Here is an 18,895-nt window from a genome sequence, read left to right on the forward strand (position 1 = left end):
GGCGTGCGCCTCGGTGTCGCGCCAAGTGCGACGCTAAGTGCACACTTAGCGTCGCACTTGGAGTCGCAAGATCTACCCACCTGCCTCTCCAGAGACACCAGCAGCCACAACACCAGCAGCAAATAGCAGCAGCAGCAGAGGGCAGCAGCTTTAAAGACCAGGGGAAGGGGCAAACGTGGACTATCTGCTCCTTCTTAGCTGCTGTTCTCTTTTATCTCTTTTATATTCTTTTAAACTGTTGTATATTTTATATCTTAATATTTTAATATGTGCCTGGGAGGACTATTGGACAACTCAGGGGGTGGGGGAGGTGCCACCATAACTGTGGTCACGGGCAGGGGGAGGTATGGCGTTGGGGGATTAACAGGCCAGCTGAGGAGAAGAGGGGCTAGACACCTTACAGCTGTCCCCTCTTCTGGTTCTTCCCCCAACCTGATGGTTCCTGACAGCCTTACCAGTCTGCCCTCGGGTCTGGTGGTGCTGCTGCTGAATGCCAGGTCGGCCCAAAATAAGACCTCCCTCATCCATGATTTGATTGTGGATGAGGGGGCTGACCTGGCATGTATTACTGAGACCTGGGTGGGGGAACTGGGAGGGGTCACTCTCTCCCAGCTGTGCCCTCCTGGGTACTCGCTGCAGCACCAACACCAACTTGAGGGTCGGGGAGGGGGGGTTGCCGTGGTCTATAGGAATTCAATCTCCCTCTCCAGGCTTCCTGCTCATTCGAGTGCAGATCTTGAGTGTCTGTACCTTGTGTTGGGTACCCGGGACAGATTAGGGATTCTGTTGGTGTACCGCCCACCCTGCTGCCCATCGGACTCCCTGCCTGAGCTGACGGAGGTGGTCTCGGACTTGGTGTTGAGGACCCCCAGGATGATGGTCCTGGGGGATCTCAACTTCCATGCCGAGGCCGCTGTATCCGGGGCGGCTCAGGACTTCATGGCCGCCATGACAACCATGGGGCTGTCCCAACATGTCATCGGCCCAACGCATATAAAAGGACACACGCTTGATCTGGTTTTCTCGACTGGGCAGGAGGATGGTGATCTGAAAGTGGAGGAATTAACATCTGTCCCTTTGTCATGGTCAGATCACTTCCTGCTGAGGTTTAGACTCCTGGCGGCCTTTCCCCTCTGCAAGGGTGGGGGACCTATTAAAATGGTCCGCCCCCGGAGATTAATGGATTCCGATGGATTCCAGAGGGCTCTGGCGGATTTTCCTGCTGGTATGGCTGGTGCTCCTGTCGAAGCCCAGGTCGCTCTGTGGAATGCAGAGATGACTCGGGCGGTTGACACGATCGCACCCAAGCGCCCTCTCCCTCTGAGCAGAGCCCGGCCAGCTCCTTGGTATACACCTGAGCTGAGGGCAATGAAGCAAGAGGGGAGACGGCTAGAACGCAGGTGGAGGAAAACTCGTGCTGAGTCTGACCGAACACAGGTAAGAGCCCACTATCGAGCCTACTCTGTGGCGGTGAGGGTGGCAAAGAGGCAGTTCTTTTCCACCAGCATTGCATCTTCTCAGTGTCGCCCGGCAGAGCTTTTCCGAGTGGTTCGCGGCCTGTTACATTCTGGGCCAGGGAGAGAGACAGTGGAACCCTCGGTAGCACGCTGTGACGAGTTTGCGCGGCACTTTGAGGATAAAGTCGCTCAGATTCGTCATGAATTGGACACCACCATTAATGCAGTTCCATTGGTAGAGGCGTTCAGAGCACCGTCTGGTCCAGTTTTATTGGATGAGTTTCAGTTACTGAGGCCTGAGGATGCAGACAAGGTGCTTGGCCAAGTCCGATCGACCACTTGTGTGCTTGACCCTTGCCCTTCATGGCTTATTAAATCAAACAAGGAGGGGTTGTCCAGCTGGGTCCAGGAGGTTGTAAATTCCTCCTTGAGAGAGGGAGTGGTGCCTGCCGCTTTAAAAGAGGCAGTAATTAGACCACTCCTGAAAAAGCCTAACCTGGACCCAGAGGATGTTAACAATTATAGGCCAGTGGCCAACATCCCCTTCCTGGGCAAGGTGCTTGAGTGGGTGGTTGTAGGACAGCTCCAGGCACTCTTGAATGAAACGGATTATCTAGATCCATTTCAATCGGGCTTCAGGCCTGGTTTTGGAACGGAAACTGCCTTGGTCGCCCTGTGGGATGACCTCTGCCAGGAGAGGGACAGGGGGAGTGCGACCCTGTTGATTCTCCTGGACCTCTCAGCGGCTTTCGATACCATCAACCATGGTATCCTTCTGGATAGGTTGTCTGGGTTGGGAGTTGGAGGCACTGCACTACAGTGGTTCCGCTCCTACTTGGATGGCCGATTCCAGAAGGTGGTGCTGGGGGATTATTGCTCTGTGCCATGGCAATTGTGCCATGGGGTTCCACAGGGCTCTATTCTATCCCCCATGCTGTTTAACATCTACATGAAACCGCTGGGGGAGGTTATCCGGAGGTGTGGGCTGAGGTGCCATCAATATGCGGATGACACCCAGCTCTACCTCTCTTTCTCATCAAAACCAGGTGAGGCAGTGGCTGTTCTGAACCAGTGCCTGGGCACAGTAATGGACTGGATGAGGGCTAATAAACTGAAACTCAATCCAGACAAGACGGAGGTACTGTTAGTGGGTGGTTCGTCTGCCCGGCTAGGTGATATTCAACCTGTTCTGGAGGGGGTTGCACTCCCCCTAAAGGATCAGGTTCGTAGTTTGGGGGTGCTCTTGGATCCAGAACTGTCACTTGAGGCACAGGTGAACTCAGTGGCACGGAGCACTTTTTATCAGCTTAGGCTGGTATACCAACTACGCCCTTATCTGGACAGAGATAGCCTAGCTACAGTTATCCATGCTCTGATAACTTCTCGTCTGGATTACTGCAATGCGTTATACGTGGGGCTGCCTTTGAAAACGGTCCGGAAACTTCAGCTGGTCCAAAATAGGGCAGCAAGATCGTTAACAGGGACTGGCCTGCGAGCTCATATTACGCCAGTACTTTTCCAGCTGCACTGGCTGCCGGTCCATTTCCGGGCCCGATTCAAAGTCCTGGTGTTAACATTCAAAGCCCTTAACGGCTTGGGGCCAGGTTACCTGAAGGATCGCCTCCTCCCATATGTGCCTGCCCGGACCTTAAGATCATCATCAGCGGCCCTTCTCCGTGAGCCCCTGCCAAAGGAAGTGAGGCGGGTGGCTACTAGGAGGAGGGCTTTTTCTGTTGTGGCACCCCGGCTCTGGAATGAGCTCCCTAGTGAGGTTCGCCTGGCGCCTACATTGTACTCCTTTCGGCGCCAGGTGAAGACCTTTTTATTTTCCCAGGCATTTTAGCTTTCTAAATTTTTATCTTTGCTGTTTTAAATCTGTATTTTAAACTCCTGTACTGCTGCTAGGTTTTATTGTGGTTGTATTGTTATATTGTGGTTTTAATGTTCTATATATTTTAAATTGTTTTATTGTGTGTTGTTTGGTTTTAGTTTTTGTGAACCGCCCAGAGAGCTTCGGCTATTGGGCGATATAGAAATGAAATAAATAAATAATAAATAAATAAATAATTTTTGGGATCTTCATGATATAGGGTGGGATACAAATGTTTTAAGTAAATAAAAAATACATAAATTGTTGAGAAGCTTCAGCCGTTGCTGAAATGTGGCATCTCACACATCCTGAATATTTTGGGAAGGGAGTCACTGGGAGCATATTAATAATATTACACTGGTGTTCCAATATTTCTACGGGCTTCCTATAGGATTCTAAGCACATACCAGGTGCATCCATTGATCTGTGAAGCTTGTTTGGGCCCTGTGAAGCTCCATTGATGTCTTATTTATTTATGGCGACATTTATGATCCACTTTCCCCCTACAATGGGGGAATAAACCCTCTTAATGTAGCTAATGAACATGCAAAGCAAAATAACAATAATCTGATCATTAAAAACAAGTAGATACATGGAAGTAGCAACGCTTCAACACTAAAGATAGCATTAAAATAAGTAAGTAAGTAAGTAAATAAATAAATAGGGCTAGAATTAACACACAAGAACTTAACAGGAAAAAGAAAAATCTTCAAATGCCAGCAGAACCAAAGCAAAGAAGGAGACGAATCTATTCCAGTCTTCCCCAACTTTGCGCCTTCCAGATGTGTTAGACTGAAACTCCCATCATTCCCAGCTAGCAGGGGGTCATTCCCATGTTAGCTGAGGTATGGTGGGAGTTGTAGTCCAATATATCTGGAGAGCACCAGGTTATAGAATGCTGCTCTACAAAGTTGCACAAGGGTTCCTTGCCTGACATGGAAAGTGTCCCACGAATGCAGGAAGTTTCACATCCATGGGGTTAGGCAGCCATGTCACAGCCAAGCTAGTACTTACCCACTGCTGTGTAATGGGCATCAAAACCAGTGAAACGTTCCTCATTGGAGAAGTCCGATCTGAACGTGAGGCTCATGTATGAACCTGGGGACATAATCTCCTGCTGCCCTGGCGTCTGCTCTGTGTCTGTAGCCTCTCTTCCACAGAAAGTAGCCAAGACTTGGTCTTCAGACTCAACCTATCAAAAGAACAGCAGGGGGGAAAAATAGCGCTGTGCTGAAAATTTCTCCTCGTATTGCCTCGCAGTAGGCTTCAAACTCTTAATTTAGAGGTGCCAAGATAGTGATAAATCAGATCCAGGTTTACTTACAAGGCGATACTTTATTGAGTACAATCGGCACACAGGTGTACCCTATGGTTGGATCAGACAGCTTCTCTGAACCCAGAGCCATGGGGTAAAATGGGTTTTATACCATACATGTTAGCAGTGAGGCAGCACGACATCAGCAAGCGCCAACTAGCATTCATTCCCAGCATAGACTAGCAGTGCTTGGTCTCAGCACACCCACCTGCAGCTTTAAGACAAACAAACTTTACTTCCCAGGCCCATCTTGATAAGACCCTCTAGCTTGTTAGTATGGAATGTGCTTGAGGCCGCTGCTATCGGCTTTTAACTCACCTCACATGCTCAGAGGCCTACTAGCAAGGAAACTGCACCCATAATGAACTTAAGCAAGGCATTATAGATCTCTAGGCCCCTCTAGAACTACAGGTGACCTAGTTACAGGCCTGGGGCCAATACACTCCTACATTTTTTTTGGACCATTCTCATTCAATTTGGTGGAGAAAGCAAATTGTTTTGGAGAAATTCTCATGGGTTGGGTTTGGGGTTCTTGTGCTTTGCCATTGCACAATAATCTCTGTGGCAGCCTATAGCCTCCTGGCTTCCCGCACTTTAGCTGAAGGCATCATGAGGAAGACCTCGTGAGGCAAGTCCTCCCATGGGGCTTTTTCAGTCCAGGAAGTGCAGGTGGCCTGGGAGGCTGCACAGCAACGGGAAGGTGTGTGACACACACAGAGAGAAAACACACACAGCCCCCTCGGCCCCCTCGCAGTGATTAGGGAAGCTCAAAAATACCACTGAAAGAAATTCAGAATTCTGCCTCAGAAAAGTGGAAGCCTCAACACAGTTGATGCTGTTGCCACGTACAGAAGCAGTGCAGTAAACCAAAAACCCTCAAGAAAAAAGAAAGAAGCCGTGCTACAACCCTGCCAGTAGTGAGCCCTCCCTGTGAGAAACTGCTGGATAATTTCTCCTCCCCTAGGAGAAATTCGGTGAAATTGTCCCCCCAGTTTCTCTGCTCACAAATCGGCTGGATAATTTTGAGAAGCCCTTTGCCCACAGCTCTAGAAACCCCCCTTCCATCAGCCTAAAGGTGGAGACATATTGCTTTTTTATCAGCTGCTCCAGTAGTTGCCCCCTATGCTGCTGGGGCGACCCTGCTGAAGGCTCACAGGTAGGTCATGGAGTTAAGAGAGGGGACCCTATAAGAAGGAATACATTGCTGTGCATGGTCCAGCAAAGGTTTAAAAGCAGGTCTCAGTCCCATTGACTTCAGTGGGTGAATCAAGCCTGGACTTAATCTCATCATTCATTAATTCATTCATTCATCATTTCATTTCATTTCATTTCCATATTGCCCAATAGCCGGAGCTTCCTGGGCAGTTCCCCAAAATACACACCACAATACAAGATTCTAAAAGCATAATATAAAATCTCTAACATACCAAATTTGAAACCATTTCAACAGCTAAAACAGTTACAGGGCTCCTTCACACTGGGCTTTTATCCTGCGATTGAGATGGCTCCTTCACGGAAGTTTGCGGGAAATTTACATGATGCTGTGCCCCTGCCATGCCCCTCTTGCACTAAATGCCCTTTGTTCCATTTCTAAATAGATCGCAGCTAATGAGCTATCAAATTATCCCATTGTGTTCTGCTTCAGTTTCCTCCGTGAAAAGAGTAAAAGCGGCAAGAAGAGGTGCAAAAGCAACGAAAGATAATGGAAGACTCAGATGGGGGGGGAGGAGGAGGAAAGGGGAAGGGAAAAAGGAAGCACATGTAAAGGGAGTCAGTTGTGATCCTGCATTTAAAACAGAAGCGGAAAGCCCCCTTTTAAATGCGGGATTTTAGTCTGGCGTAGAGATGCCCATAGTATGATACTAGACCTGATAAAAACAGTGGACATAAATGCCCCATCATATGCCACAAAACGTTGTGAAATGCCTGGGAGCAAAGGACAGTGGTAACCTGGTGCCGAAAAGATGACAGCATGGCGCCAGGAGACCTCAGTGGGGAAATCTTATCCACGTAAATCAATAGGACTTAATGTACTTGGCATTGGCTGGATTTTATCCAATTATTTTTAAATTATCATCATCCGGTACATTAATTTATCATAATCCCATAATCTTCCCCTACGTTTCTAACTGTAGAAGTGCAACTTGGTAATTTTAGACCTTGGACTTAATGGTTTTATGAGGACCTCCTTTAGATGCCTTACATTCTGCTGTGCAGATGTTTCTTAGGGCTGTTTTTATCTCAGTGGATATTTTTCAATCTTTTTAATATTTGCTGATTTTGATACTTCAGAGACTTCTCTGTTTTAAATTCTGTTCTGGCTGCTCATTCTTTTCGACAGCATTTAACTGGATTTTATTGTGTTTTGTATTTCTGTATGCTGCCCTGAGAGCTTTGGCTATACGGCAGCTAGTAAGTTAAATGAACAAATAACAAATCAGGAATTAGACTAACTCCACCCCACCACACACAAACATGTTGATTGGTCCCTTCCCAAGAAGGTGTCCATGAAACTGACAAGGCCTTTCTCTGACTTTGTTGGTTTTCATCAGAGATGGAGACAGTGAAGGACATGTGTTTGTATCTGATCACGATGTTTACGGTCATGAGAAAGGAGGAGGAATTGGTTAAGGAAGCCACACTGGGCCTGTCCATACTCATCTGAAAGACATTTCTGTACAGGGAGGAAAACTCAAAAAGGGGAGGGTGGGAACGTGTAAATATGGGTAAAACTCTATTCATTAATTACTTTTCTTAGGTGCTTCATATACAAAGTCTATTTAGGCTTTGTACAGATCAAAACACAATAAAATACCATAAAATCCACAATTAAAGAAACAGGACAGATAAAAAGTTCAGCAGACACATACATCCCATAGATCACTGAAGCTAAGAAAAACTGGAGTTAAAACCAATCCACAAGGCTTCAAATGCAGATCTTTAAAAGCCTGGAGAATGGAAAGATTTCGGCTTGGCATTGAAAAGACAGTAATGTGGGCACTAGGCGTGCTTAGGGTGGACACTTATGCATTGCCAAAAGAAGAAAAAGAAAAGGAAATTCACCACCAGAAAGAGGACAAAAAAAAAAAAAGGACACCAATTTGCAGATCTATAGGTGTAGATTTAGAAACAACACCTCTTATTTAAATCGAAATCCAAGACACCTCACCATATTGCAAAAGACTGACTAGGTGATTGAGGACGGCTCAATCTCCGTCCAAGTGCTAACTGTGGATGGGCAACTTCAAGGCCTGTGCTCTGCTCTCCTTTCTTAGGGCGCTTTTCTTTACATCAGGCTTGGACTGGGCAGGCCATCAAATACAGGACACCTTCAGGTAGAGGATTGCCCTTTGTCAGATGTCCAAAACAGAGGATGTTCCTCTGTGAAGTAGAGCATTTCTTAGGGAGAGCATTTCAGAGCTGAGCTGGGGTGGAGGATGTCATTGAGAAAGCCCTCACTCTCATGGCCTTCTTCCAAATTTCTGATTGAGGGGACACACAGAGATGGGCTTCCAAAGATGACTTATGGGTGCAGGCAGGTGCATACCCTATAGAAAAGAATGCACTTAAAAATAAGCTTCAGATAAAATGCATGTATTCACAGATGATGCACAAAACACAGTAAGGTATTAAAATGTGCATTCCTGCAAAATACAGCAAGGTGATAAAATGCACCTTCCTGCATGGCTAAAAAAAAAAAGCATTTAAAATGGCACGTCTGTCTTTTTACACATACACTCCAAGAAGGAAAGAGAGCTTCAAAAGTGCCTTAGATGGCATGAGTGAAATCAGAGTCCAAAGTGTTGCCTTGTCTGGCCCCTCCAAAAGGCATGCATTTATAAATGAAATGAAATAAAATGTATTTATCATCAAACTTCTATAGAGCTGAAGAAATTATTTCTGCTGATTTCCTACCTAACTCGAACCCAGAGTCCGAAGATAGTTTGGATGCATGGGGGAAGAAGATCTTTTATTCATGCTGGTTTGCGTGTCGTGAAAGAAGGTAAATGAAATATATGTTATATATTAGTCTCGCTACAATCATTCTTTCATATAAGAGCTTTCATTCTTAAAGGATTGCCAGCCACCCCAAATCCTTGGGATGAAGCGGCCCCAAAGCCCAGCTAATAAATCACAGTCAGGCCCTGTAGTTTCCTGGAAGGAAATGATCCTTCCTTGGTAAGTTAAACAGCAGCAAGGCCAATAACATGTGGTTGATCTGGAGCATAGCTTTTTGAAAGAACAGACCCATTTTGAGCAGTGCCAAGTCTGCAGCCTTCCAAGGCGCCCACCACACCCTGCCCCTTATGTAAACTATCCCCCCCCCCCCGCTTTCTGCCACAAATCTGGGAAAGAGAAACCCAAGCTTGGTGTGGCATCAATAACCGATGCAGAAGTCAGATGCAGCCACTTGAAACTTTCCATCAGGTTGTCTTAATTATCACTGCTTAGGAACAGCTGAAGACAAAGTCACTCAGGATGTAGAAAAATAGTTTCCACGGAGTTAGAATATTATCTTTAAAAATAGCTGTACAGTAGAGAGAGCGGAAGGCTCACAAAATCATCCAGAAAGACAATTCTGGAGGGTGGAGCTCTATCTTTACTCTTGGGGAGGAGACATGGCTGGGTGGCAAGGCACATGCTTTGCAGACCAAAGGTTGCCAGCTTAGAGTTTGGCATCTCCACTTAAAGCAGGACCTCAGGCTTGGCGATCCCAATCCGTCCCCCCAGGGGTCCCCAGAAGGCCATGCCCCCTTACCCTGGCCATTGAACATTTGGTGGTTTCCCTGGCTTTTGTGCAGTTTCCCCCCCATTCTAAAACCTTGAAATGCCTCTGCTAAGGCTGAGTTACTGGCAGTAAGGGATTGAAACTAAAATATGCTGGTATCTTTTGCATTTTTGGCTCCTGTCCTTTGCCTTTGGCCCCACCCATTTTGCGTTCAGCCTGCCCACCACTGGAAACCGGCCGCCTGAAACTGAATTGGCCCTCGGGCTGAAAGGTGTCCGACACCCCTGTTTTATTACATTTATTTTTCACCCTCCCACCTCCAAGGAGCTCAGGAAGGCCAGTTGCCCTGCATCTTATCCTCACAACAACCCTGTGAGGTAGGTTAGTTTGAGAGACCCTGTTTGCTCCCTGGTTCCCCAGTCAGCAACATGGCCGACCAGGGATTTGAACTTGGGTCTCCCTGGTAGTAGTCTAACATTCTAGCCACTACGTTCCACTCAGTTCTCAGTTAGAGATTCTCCTTTCACTTTTCACATGGTCCCCACAGCAGATACAGCTGCTGCAAGTGAGAACCGGACATGAATTGCACATTAAACAACATGCCCCCTTCTGCGTTTCTCCTTCATGATAGTTTTTCTTTTAAATGTGTGAGAAGACAGATTCTCATGGGCAAGGATGGTTTTTATTTTTATTTAATGGGCTCTAGCGTTTACTGTCCCACTGGGCACGCTCCAAACTTTCCCATGTCAGCCCACAAATGTTGTCATCGTTGCAAAGTTCCCTTCTGGTGATGCCTGTGTTCCATTCCATCATCAGATGCATGAAATGTCACGCCAAAAGACATTAAAAAAGAAATAAATCAGGCATGAGAGACAGTCCCCGTGCTCTTTGCAAAAACAAATGCTTTGCTCAACAGCACTCGTACTTTGACCTTGCCTCTGGCCGGGGCCAGCCCTCCTATGAGGCAGGGTGAATCCTCCATCTCAGGTGGCAGAGCAGGAGGAGTGGCAAATTGAGAACTCCCCGCCCCCTGAGGAAGGCACCCTGCAGGTGCTGCTGGAAGGATGGGCACCTGGGTGGGCGAATGCTGCCAAGTGGGTAGATGCTCCAGAGAGTCCTGCCAGCTGCTCTTCTGCTGTGGCATTTGCACAGCGGGAAAGCGGAGCTGACAGGACTCTCTGGAGCTGCCACCTGGTGGCATTACAGCAGGTGCTCCAGTGAGCCCTGCTGGCCCCACATTTGCCACAGTGGGAAAATGCCCTGAGGTATCTCTGGAGCATCCACCGCCTGCCTTCCAGCTCGCTCTCTCAGAGGCAGGAGGGCTTGTTCTCTGAAGCACTGTCTCGGCCATAAAAAGGTGCTGGTGCGACTCTGCAGAGAGTCTGGCTCTGTTGGCCATGTTGGCTGGGCATGATGGGACTTGTAGTCCAACACATCTGGAGGACACCCGGTTGTGGGGGGGCTGTTCCACAGCAGTGTGTGTGTGTGTGTGTGTGGAAATGGTAGCTGCTGTGAAAAGAAAATGGTGGAGAACATACAGAGAAAATTCTGTTAGATGGCCTTTTTCTGGGTGGAAAAAGTGGGTGGTGGTGAGAAAAAAAAAATTGCAGAAAAATATATGTTGAGAAATTTCAGCACAGCTCCAAGCCTGTGCCTGAGGCCTTGGGAAGACCCTGTCAGTCAGATAGTACAAACCTGGGCTAGGTGGATGCATGGCTGGATGCAATGTAAGGTGGCGTCAAATGCTGGCTGGACTGGGGCCTGGTTCAAAAGTTGCAGCTAGTGAGGAACGCCCATTGGAGCGCTCTCCTCCAACATATCACACCGATGCTGGAAGAACTGCGCTGGCTGCTCTGTCAGCTGCCGAACCATGTTCAAGGTTCTGTTACAAGAGCCCTAAACAACTTGGGACCAAGGTACCTAGTTGTTGTTGTTCAGTCGTTCAGTCGTGTCCGACTCTTCGTGACCCCATGGACCATAGCACGCCAGGCCTTCCTATCCTGCACTCTCTCCCGAAGCATGCTCAAGTTCATATTCATTGAATCGGTGATGCTATCTAGCCATCTCATCCTCTGCCGTCCCCTTCTCCTTTTGCCTTCAGTCTTTCCCAGCATCAGGGTCTTTTCCAAAGAGTTTTCTCTTTGCATTAGGTGGCCAAAATATTGGAGCTTCAGCTTCAGTATCTGTCCTTCCAATGAGCACTCAGGGTTGATTTCCTTTAGGATGGACTGATTGGACCTCCTTGCAGTCCAGGGGACTCGTAAGAGTCTTCTCCAGCACCACAGTTCGAAAGCATCAATTCTTTGGCGCTCAGCCTTCCTTACAGTCCAGCTCTCACAGCCATACATTACTACTGGGAAAACCATAGCTTTGATTAGATGGACCTTTGTCGGTAAGGTGATGTCTCTGCTTCTTACTATGCTGTCTAGGTGTGCCATAGCTTTCCTCCCAAGGAGCAAGTGTCTTTTAATTTCATGGCTACAGTCACCGTCTGCGGTGATCTTGGAGCCCAAGAAAGTAAAATCTCTCACTGCTTCCATTTCTTCCCCTTCTATATGCCAGGAAGTGATAGGGCCAGATGCCATGATCTTCGTTTTGTTAATGTTGAGTTTCAAACCAGCTTTTGAACTCTCCTCTTTCACCCTCAACAAGAGGCTCTTTAGATCCTCTTCGCTTTCTGCCATTACGGTGGTATCGTCTGCATATCTGAGGTTGTTGATAATTCTCCCAGCAATCTTAATTCCGACCTGTGATTCATCCAACCCGGCATTTCTCATGATGTACTCTGCATATAAGTTAAATAAGCAGGGGGACAATATCCAGCCTTGTCGTACTCCTTTCCCAATTTTGAACCACTCAGTTGTTCCATATCTGGTTCTTACTGTTGCTTCTTGACCCTCGTACAGGTTTCTCAGGAGACAGGTAAGGTGGTCTGGTACTCCCATCTCTTTAAGAATTTGCCACAGTTTGTTGTGATCCACACAATCAAAGGCTTTAGCGTAGTCAATGAAGCAGAAGTAGACGTTTTTCTGGAATTCTCTTGCTTTCTCCATGATGCAGCGAATGTTGGCGATTTGATCTCTAGTTCCTCTGCCACTTTGAAACCCAGCTTGTACTTCTGGTAGTTCTCGGTTCGCATACTGCTGAAGCCTAGCTTGTAGGATTTTGAGCATCACCTTGCTGGCATGTGAAATGAGCGCAATTGTGCGGTAGTTTGAACACTCTTTGGCGTTGCCCTTCTTTGGAATTGGAATGTAAACTGACCTTTTCCAGTCTTGCGGCCATTATTGAGTGTTCCAAATTTGTTGGCATATTGAATGCAGCACTTTAACAGCATCATCTTTTAGGATTTTAAATAGCTCAGCTGGAATACTGTCATCTCCGCTAGCTTTGTTGTTAGTAATGCTTCCTAAGGCCCACTTGACTTCACTCTCGAGGATGTCCGGCTCAAGTTCAGTGACCGCACTCTCATGGCTATCAGGGACATTAAGATCTTTCCTGTATAGTTCTTCTGTGTATTATTTCCACCTCTTCTTAATCTCATCTGCTTCTGTTAGGTCCCTGCCTTCTTTGTCCTTTATCATGCCTGTCTTTGCACAAAACGTTCCCTTGAGATCTCCAATTTTCTTGAAGAGATCTCTAGTCTCTTGTCTCTCCTTGCTATTCTCTGGAAATCTGCATTCAGTTGGATATATCTTCCCCTTTCTCCCTTGCTTTTCACTTCCCTTCTTTCCTCAGCTACTTGGAAAGCCTCATCAGACAGCCACTTGGCTTTCTTGCATTTCTTTTTCTTTGGGATGGATTTCGTTGCTGCTTCCTGAACAATGTTATGGACCTCCGTCCATAGTTCCTCAGGCACTCTATCAGGTCTAATCCCTGAAATCTATTCCTCACCTCCACTGTATATTCATAATGGATATGATTTAGGTCATACCTGAATGGCTGAGTGGTTTTCCCTACGTTCTTCAATTTAAGCCGAAATTTTGCAACAAGAAGCTCATGATCTGAGCCACAGCCAGTTCCAAGTCTTGTTTTGACTGACTGTATAGAGCTTCTCCATCATTGGCTGCAAAGGACATAATCAATCTGATTTCGATATTGACCATCTGGTGATGTCCATGTGTAGAGTCATCTCTTGTGCTGTTGGAAAAGAGTGTTTGCTATGATCAGCGTGTTCTCTTGGCAAAACTGTATTAGCTTTTGTCCTGCTTCATTCTGTACACCAAGGCCATGCCTGCCTGTTATCCTGGTGATTTCTTGACTTCCCACTTTAGCATTCCAATCTCCTATGATGAAGAGAACATCTTTTTTTGGTGTTAGTTCTAGAAGGTGTTGTAGGTCTTCATAGAACCAATCAACCTCAGCTTCTTCTGCCTCAGTGGTTGGGGCATAGACTTGAATTACTGTGATGTTGAATGGTTTGCCTTGGATTCGTACTGAGATCATTCTGTCATTTTTAAGATTGTACCCCAGTACTGCTTTTCCCACCCTTTTGTTGACTATGAGTACTACTCCATTTCTTCTAAGGGATTCTTGCCCACAATAGTAGATATGATGGTCACCTGAATTAAATTCGCCCATGCCTGTCCATTTGAGTTCACTGATTCCCAAGATGTCGATGTTCAATCTTGCCATCTCATGTTTGACCTCCTCCAGCTTACCTTGATTCATTGATCTGACATTCCAGGTTCCTAAACAATATTGTGCTTTACAGCATCAGATTTTCTTTTCACCACCAGACACATCCACAGCTGAGTGTCCTTTCGGCTTTGGCCCAGTCGCTTCACTCTTTCTGGCGCTACTTGGAAATGCCCTCTGCTCTTCCCCAGTAGTATATTGGACACCTTCTGATCTGAGGGGCTCATCTTCCGGCATCATATCTTTTAGCCTTGTGATATGTTCCATGGGGTTTTCTTGGAAAGAATACTGGAGTGGGTTGCCATTTCCTTCCCCAGTGGACCACATTTTGTCAGAACTCTCTGCCATGACCTGTCCGTCTTGGGTGGCCCTGCACGGCATAGCTTATGGCTTCACTGAGTTACGCAAGCCCCTTCGCCACAACAAGGCAGTGATCCATGAAGGGGAGGTACCTAGTAGACCACCTGTTCTTATATCAGGGTCCCTGGCCTTTTTGTGTCAGTGGGCACATTTGGAATTTTGAGAGAGTGTCATGGGCACTCTCACAAAATGGCTGCCATGGGGTGGGACTCACCCATTCATAAAATGGCCACCATGGTGGGCATGGCTGGTCATAAAAGACTTCATTTCCCAGAAGGCGAGCTGGTGAGATGAAAAGAAAAGGAACTTGCCCAAGAACCTAAGTACAGAGCAGAGATGGTGGTCTTAACTCCTCAACCACCCTTTTGAACGCAAAGAAGGATGGTGCTGGAGAGAAGCACTTTGCTTGCAGCATATCAACCCTTAAGTTAAAAAAGATTTAAATTAAAAAAAATCCTAATAGATGGGTCTGCAGGCACATCGGTGCACACAGACACCGATTTGGAGACCCTTGCCCAGTTGGCTGTTAGGATCCTCAGAGGAGGCCTTGCTGGTCATTCCACGAGCAACAGAATGTTATCATGTGACATCTAGAAAGCAGGGCTTTCTCAGTAGTGGCACCGAACCTCTGGAACACCCCTCCTCTGTGTGGTTCGGGAGGCAGAAAATGTGATGAAAGTGTACCGGTTTACGCAAGCTTGCCCTGCTGTGCATAAGCATGATGCTGCTCCATTCGATTGTTTTTTATTGGTTTTAAAAAATGTTTTTTGTTATTTTTGTTGCTGTTGCTGTACCTGTAAATGTTTATTAATTGAATATTTTAATAGTGATTTTTAATACTGTGTCATGTAAACGGCTCAGAGATTGTGTTACATTAAGTGGTATACAAGTATTATCAATCAATCAATCAATCAATCACTCAATTAAAAAGTCAGGCTGGGTTTGATGGGAGTTGTAGTCCAACACACCTGGAGGGCACCAGGTTGAGGGAGGTTGCCTGAGACAAATGGCCATCCTGGCTAGGTACAATGGGACTTATAGTCCAACACATCTGGAGGGGACCAGGTTGGGAGAGGTTGCCTGAGACCAATAGCCTTGCTGGCTAGGTATGATGGAACTTGTAGTCTGACTCATCTGGAGGGTACTGGGTTGGGGGAGGCTGCCCTAGACCTACCAATGCCATGCTGGCTAGGTATGATGGGACTTGTAGTCCAACACGTCTGGAGGGGACTGGGTTGGGGGAGGTTGCCTGAGACCAATGGCCATGCTGGCTAGGTAAGATGGGACTTGTAGTCCAACACATCTGGAGGGGACCAGGTTGGGGGAGGTTGCCTGAGACCAATAGCCTTGTTGGCTAGGTAAGATGGAACTTGTAGTCCAACACGTCTGGAGGGGACTGGGTTGGGGAAGGCTGCCCTAGACCTACCAATGCCATGCTGGCTAGGTGTGATGGGACTTGTAGTCCAACACATCTGGAGGGGACTGGGTTGGGGAAGGCTGCCCTAGACCTACCAATGCCATGCTGGCTAGGTGTGATGGGACTTGTAGTCCAACACGTCTGGAGGGGACTGGGTTGGGGAAGGCTGCCCTAGACCTACCAATGCCATGCTGGCTGGAGGAATGTTGGGGAAAGGGTGCTCTAGTTTGTAGTGTAGACAGACCCTTGGAGTTAGGATTTAAAAAATAACAAGAACAGTGTTGGCAGAAAACTGTTTGCTCTGCAATCCACATAGTGCGCAATAGTCCACCCTTCCTCTCAGCCATGATAAGGAAAAAACTACAAGTAAGATACTCGTAAATGTGTATCATGCTGATATCACTTCACATTCTCCCCAGTTCCTGTGCATTGTCAGCATGGGCAGAGCTGCCGAGCAGCCCAGCTAAGAAAAGCCTCTTGTTCAGGCAGATGGGCTGGGACGTCCCTCTCTCTCTCTCTCCCTCTCTCTCCCCCGCCAAAGTCTTGCAGAAACTCAAAGTCCGATTTCACAACGTCCCTCTAACCTTTAGCTAATCCAATCAGAGGTATGGTGTAACTGCCTCTGATTTCCTGCGACAAACTGTTCCCTGGACTGTTTTTGGCAAGGTAGTCGTAAGAAGGTCCAAATTGCTTCGCTGGACCGGAGCAAGGTCCGCCTTGTCCCGACCTAAATGAACCGTGCTTGGCAGTGAGGGGTAAAGGATGAGAAGGCGCTGGAAGGGTCAGACTAGCGTGCCGTGCCCAGGCAGCAGCACACAAACAGATGGCCTTCGCCACTGCGGGTCGCGTGTTGGCGGCTTCGCATTTACAGGCTCCTCTACTTTGCCCTGACTCTGCGCTCCTGTAAGGCTGCTGCCTTGTGGAATGAGAGATGAGGCTTTCGGGGTGGGGCCTGGGGCGTGGCCTAGCTCTTCCCGGGGGTGGAACTCGGTGATTTTGGTTGGATTCAGGGTGGGGCCTTGAGCTGAGATGGTCTGTTCAGTGCAGGGGTGCAGTTCCAGTTTGGAGCAGCTTTCCAGGGGTGGGCGGAGCCAAAGGCAAAGGGGGCGAGGCCAAAATGAAAGCAAATACCAGCCCCTTGTAGCTGAAATTCTGACTGCCAGTAACTCAGCCTTAGGAGAGGCATACGGACCTCCCAGAATGGGGGGAAAACCTGCAAAAGTTGGGAAAACACCACATGGCTGGTGGTTGGGGAAAGGGGGCGTGGCCCTCTGGGGGGCCGGGTGGGCTGGACTTACAGAAATAGGCCAGGGGGAAAAGGGCTGCATCTCTCCTTGTTTTTCTGGCATTTGGCCCCCAAGTAAATACAAACAGAGCACTTTCCTGCTTCCTTGGCTGGAAATCCTCCCTGTGGGTTGTATCCAGTGTTAATCTGACTTAAGCGCTGTTCATTTCCATGGGTCTACTCTAAGTAGGGCTAACATTGGATACAACCCAATGTGTATTTCTGATGCTGGGAGCTCTAGCCCGTGAAGGCTTCTGCCCTAAAAGCCTCGTGAGTTTTTACAGAGCCGAGGACTCGTTGTTGTTCTTTGCTACTAACGCGGTTACTCCTCTGGGATTTCTTACAATTATTATTGTTGTTTAAAGATGTTGCTTTTGGGGGGGGGGGCGGGGAGCTGGAGTGGTGATGGGGGGGAGAAGGGAGATATCTGGATAAGTGAGCTCCATTCTTTTGTCAAGCAAAAGCCCTGGGGCACTATATACAACCTCTTATGATAACATGACGTGAAATCAGTGCATTGAAGCTGGGATTATACATATGATGCCACATCACGGATATTGATTGTAAATCTTAAATTAAAAACAAATTCCAAATGGATGAGACAGGGACCCCGTCGCTCCTGCACCCTGTACAATGGCGAAGTGCCGTGAGTGCCATGTAAATAAAAGGCTGAAGTGCCAGTTAGAGCAATAGTAGAACTAGGACAAAGCGACTGTTGTTTGCAGCCCCCCCCCCCCCCGCATACCTTTATCCCACTTTCTCCTTGGTGCAGTACGTTGCCATCTGGAGCATTTTAAAAGAAAACCATGGTGATTTCCGGAGACAAATGTGGAGAATGCGATCTCTCCTCTGCTCCTGGTATCCTTGGGGCAGATTCTTTCTCTCTCCTGGCCTGGTGCCATCATCCCCCCCACCCCGCCCCCAGGAGGCCATATTAATCAGATGCCTTCTCATTGCTTTCAGACTGCAGCCCCTCTAGGGGTTGGTCCATGAAGGGTCCCATCTCCCCAGACAGAGGCCCTGTCTGAATCCCTAATTAAATGATTTGAATATGAATATGATATCCTCCCCCTTCTTTCTCCCCAGGGAGGGGGGCACAAGACAGGAGATGCCACTGCCTTGCACTCTCGCGGCAAACAAATTAGATTAGTGGGGCAGATCTAAGAACTGTCATCTCTGAAAAGGCATTAAGTGGAGGCTCTGAAAAGAGTCTAATCCAGGTCTCCCTAACCTGGTGGTGTTGGCCTGCATCTCCCATGATCTCCATCCCAAACATCTGGAGGGTACCTGGTTGGGCAAGGCTGCTCTGATCCTTCTCTCAAGCTGTTAACTGGCTCATCTTGTTTCATTCTGAGCATCTGTCATCCTGCGGAATAGTTCTGAAGACCGGTTCCCCACAGCCCCACCTTCTCTGTTTTGTTGTTTCATGGGTTGCACTGCAGGGCTCAGAACACCACCATGCCTAGAATGGCAAGAGAACACCAGATCTGGGGAGGGTGGGGGGAGGGCTGTGAGATGTTGCAGGGGACGCTTTGTAGGACTTATGATTAAACACGAAATTTTACATGCTATCCTCTATGGCAGCATGCCTTGTGGATGCATGACAAAAGTGGGCAAGAATACATCCAACAATACCAGCAGTAACTCGAGGACTAAACCAAAGCTGCTTTCCATCTCTAATAATTCAGAACACTCTTTTTCTAAAGGGAAAGGAAGGGAAATAATCCTGTACCAATAGCAACCCACATCAGTTTCTGGATGCGTTTTTCTGAGTGCAAGGTTTTTCTCTCTGTTGAACCCCAGCACATATGCTCAGACATGCCT

The 18,895-nt window shown here is 47.5% G+C and overlaps 1 protein-coding gene across 1 annotated transcript in view; it reads right to left on the reverse strand.

Annotated features, from left to right (window-relative positions):
• Positions 1-18,895, reverse strand: part of MASP1 (MBL associated serine protease 1) — a 110,971-nt gene that overhangs the window by 53,196 nt on the left and 38,880 nt on the right. The window contains exon 3 of the mRNA XM_084847790.1: positions 4,342-4,519. Coding sequence (XP_084703916.1) covers positions 4,342-4,519 — 178 coding nt within the window. The remainder of the gene's footprint in view (positions 1-4,341; positions 4,520-18,895) is intronic.

Source organism: Heloderma suspectum, chromosome 3, assembly GCF_057233095.1.
Source record: "Heloderma suspectum isolate Gila_16-S chromosome 3, 16-S_ref, whole genome shotgun sequence".
NCBI lineage: Eukaryota > Metazoa > Chordata > Lepidosauria > Squamata > Helodermatidae > Heloderma > Heloderma suspectum.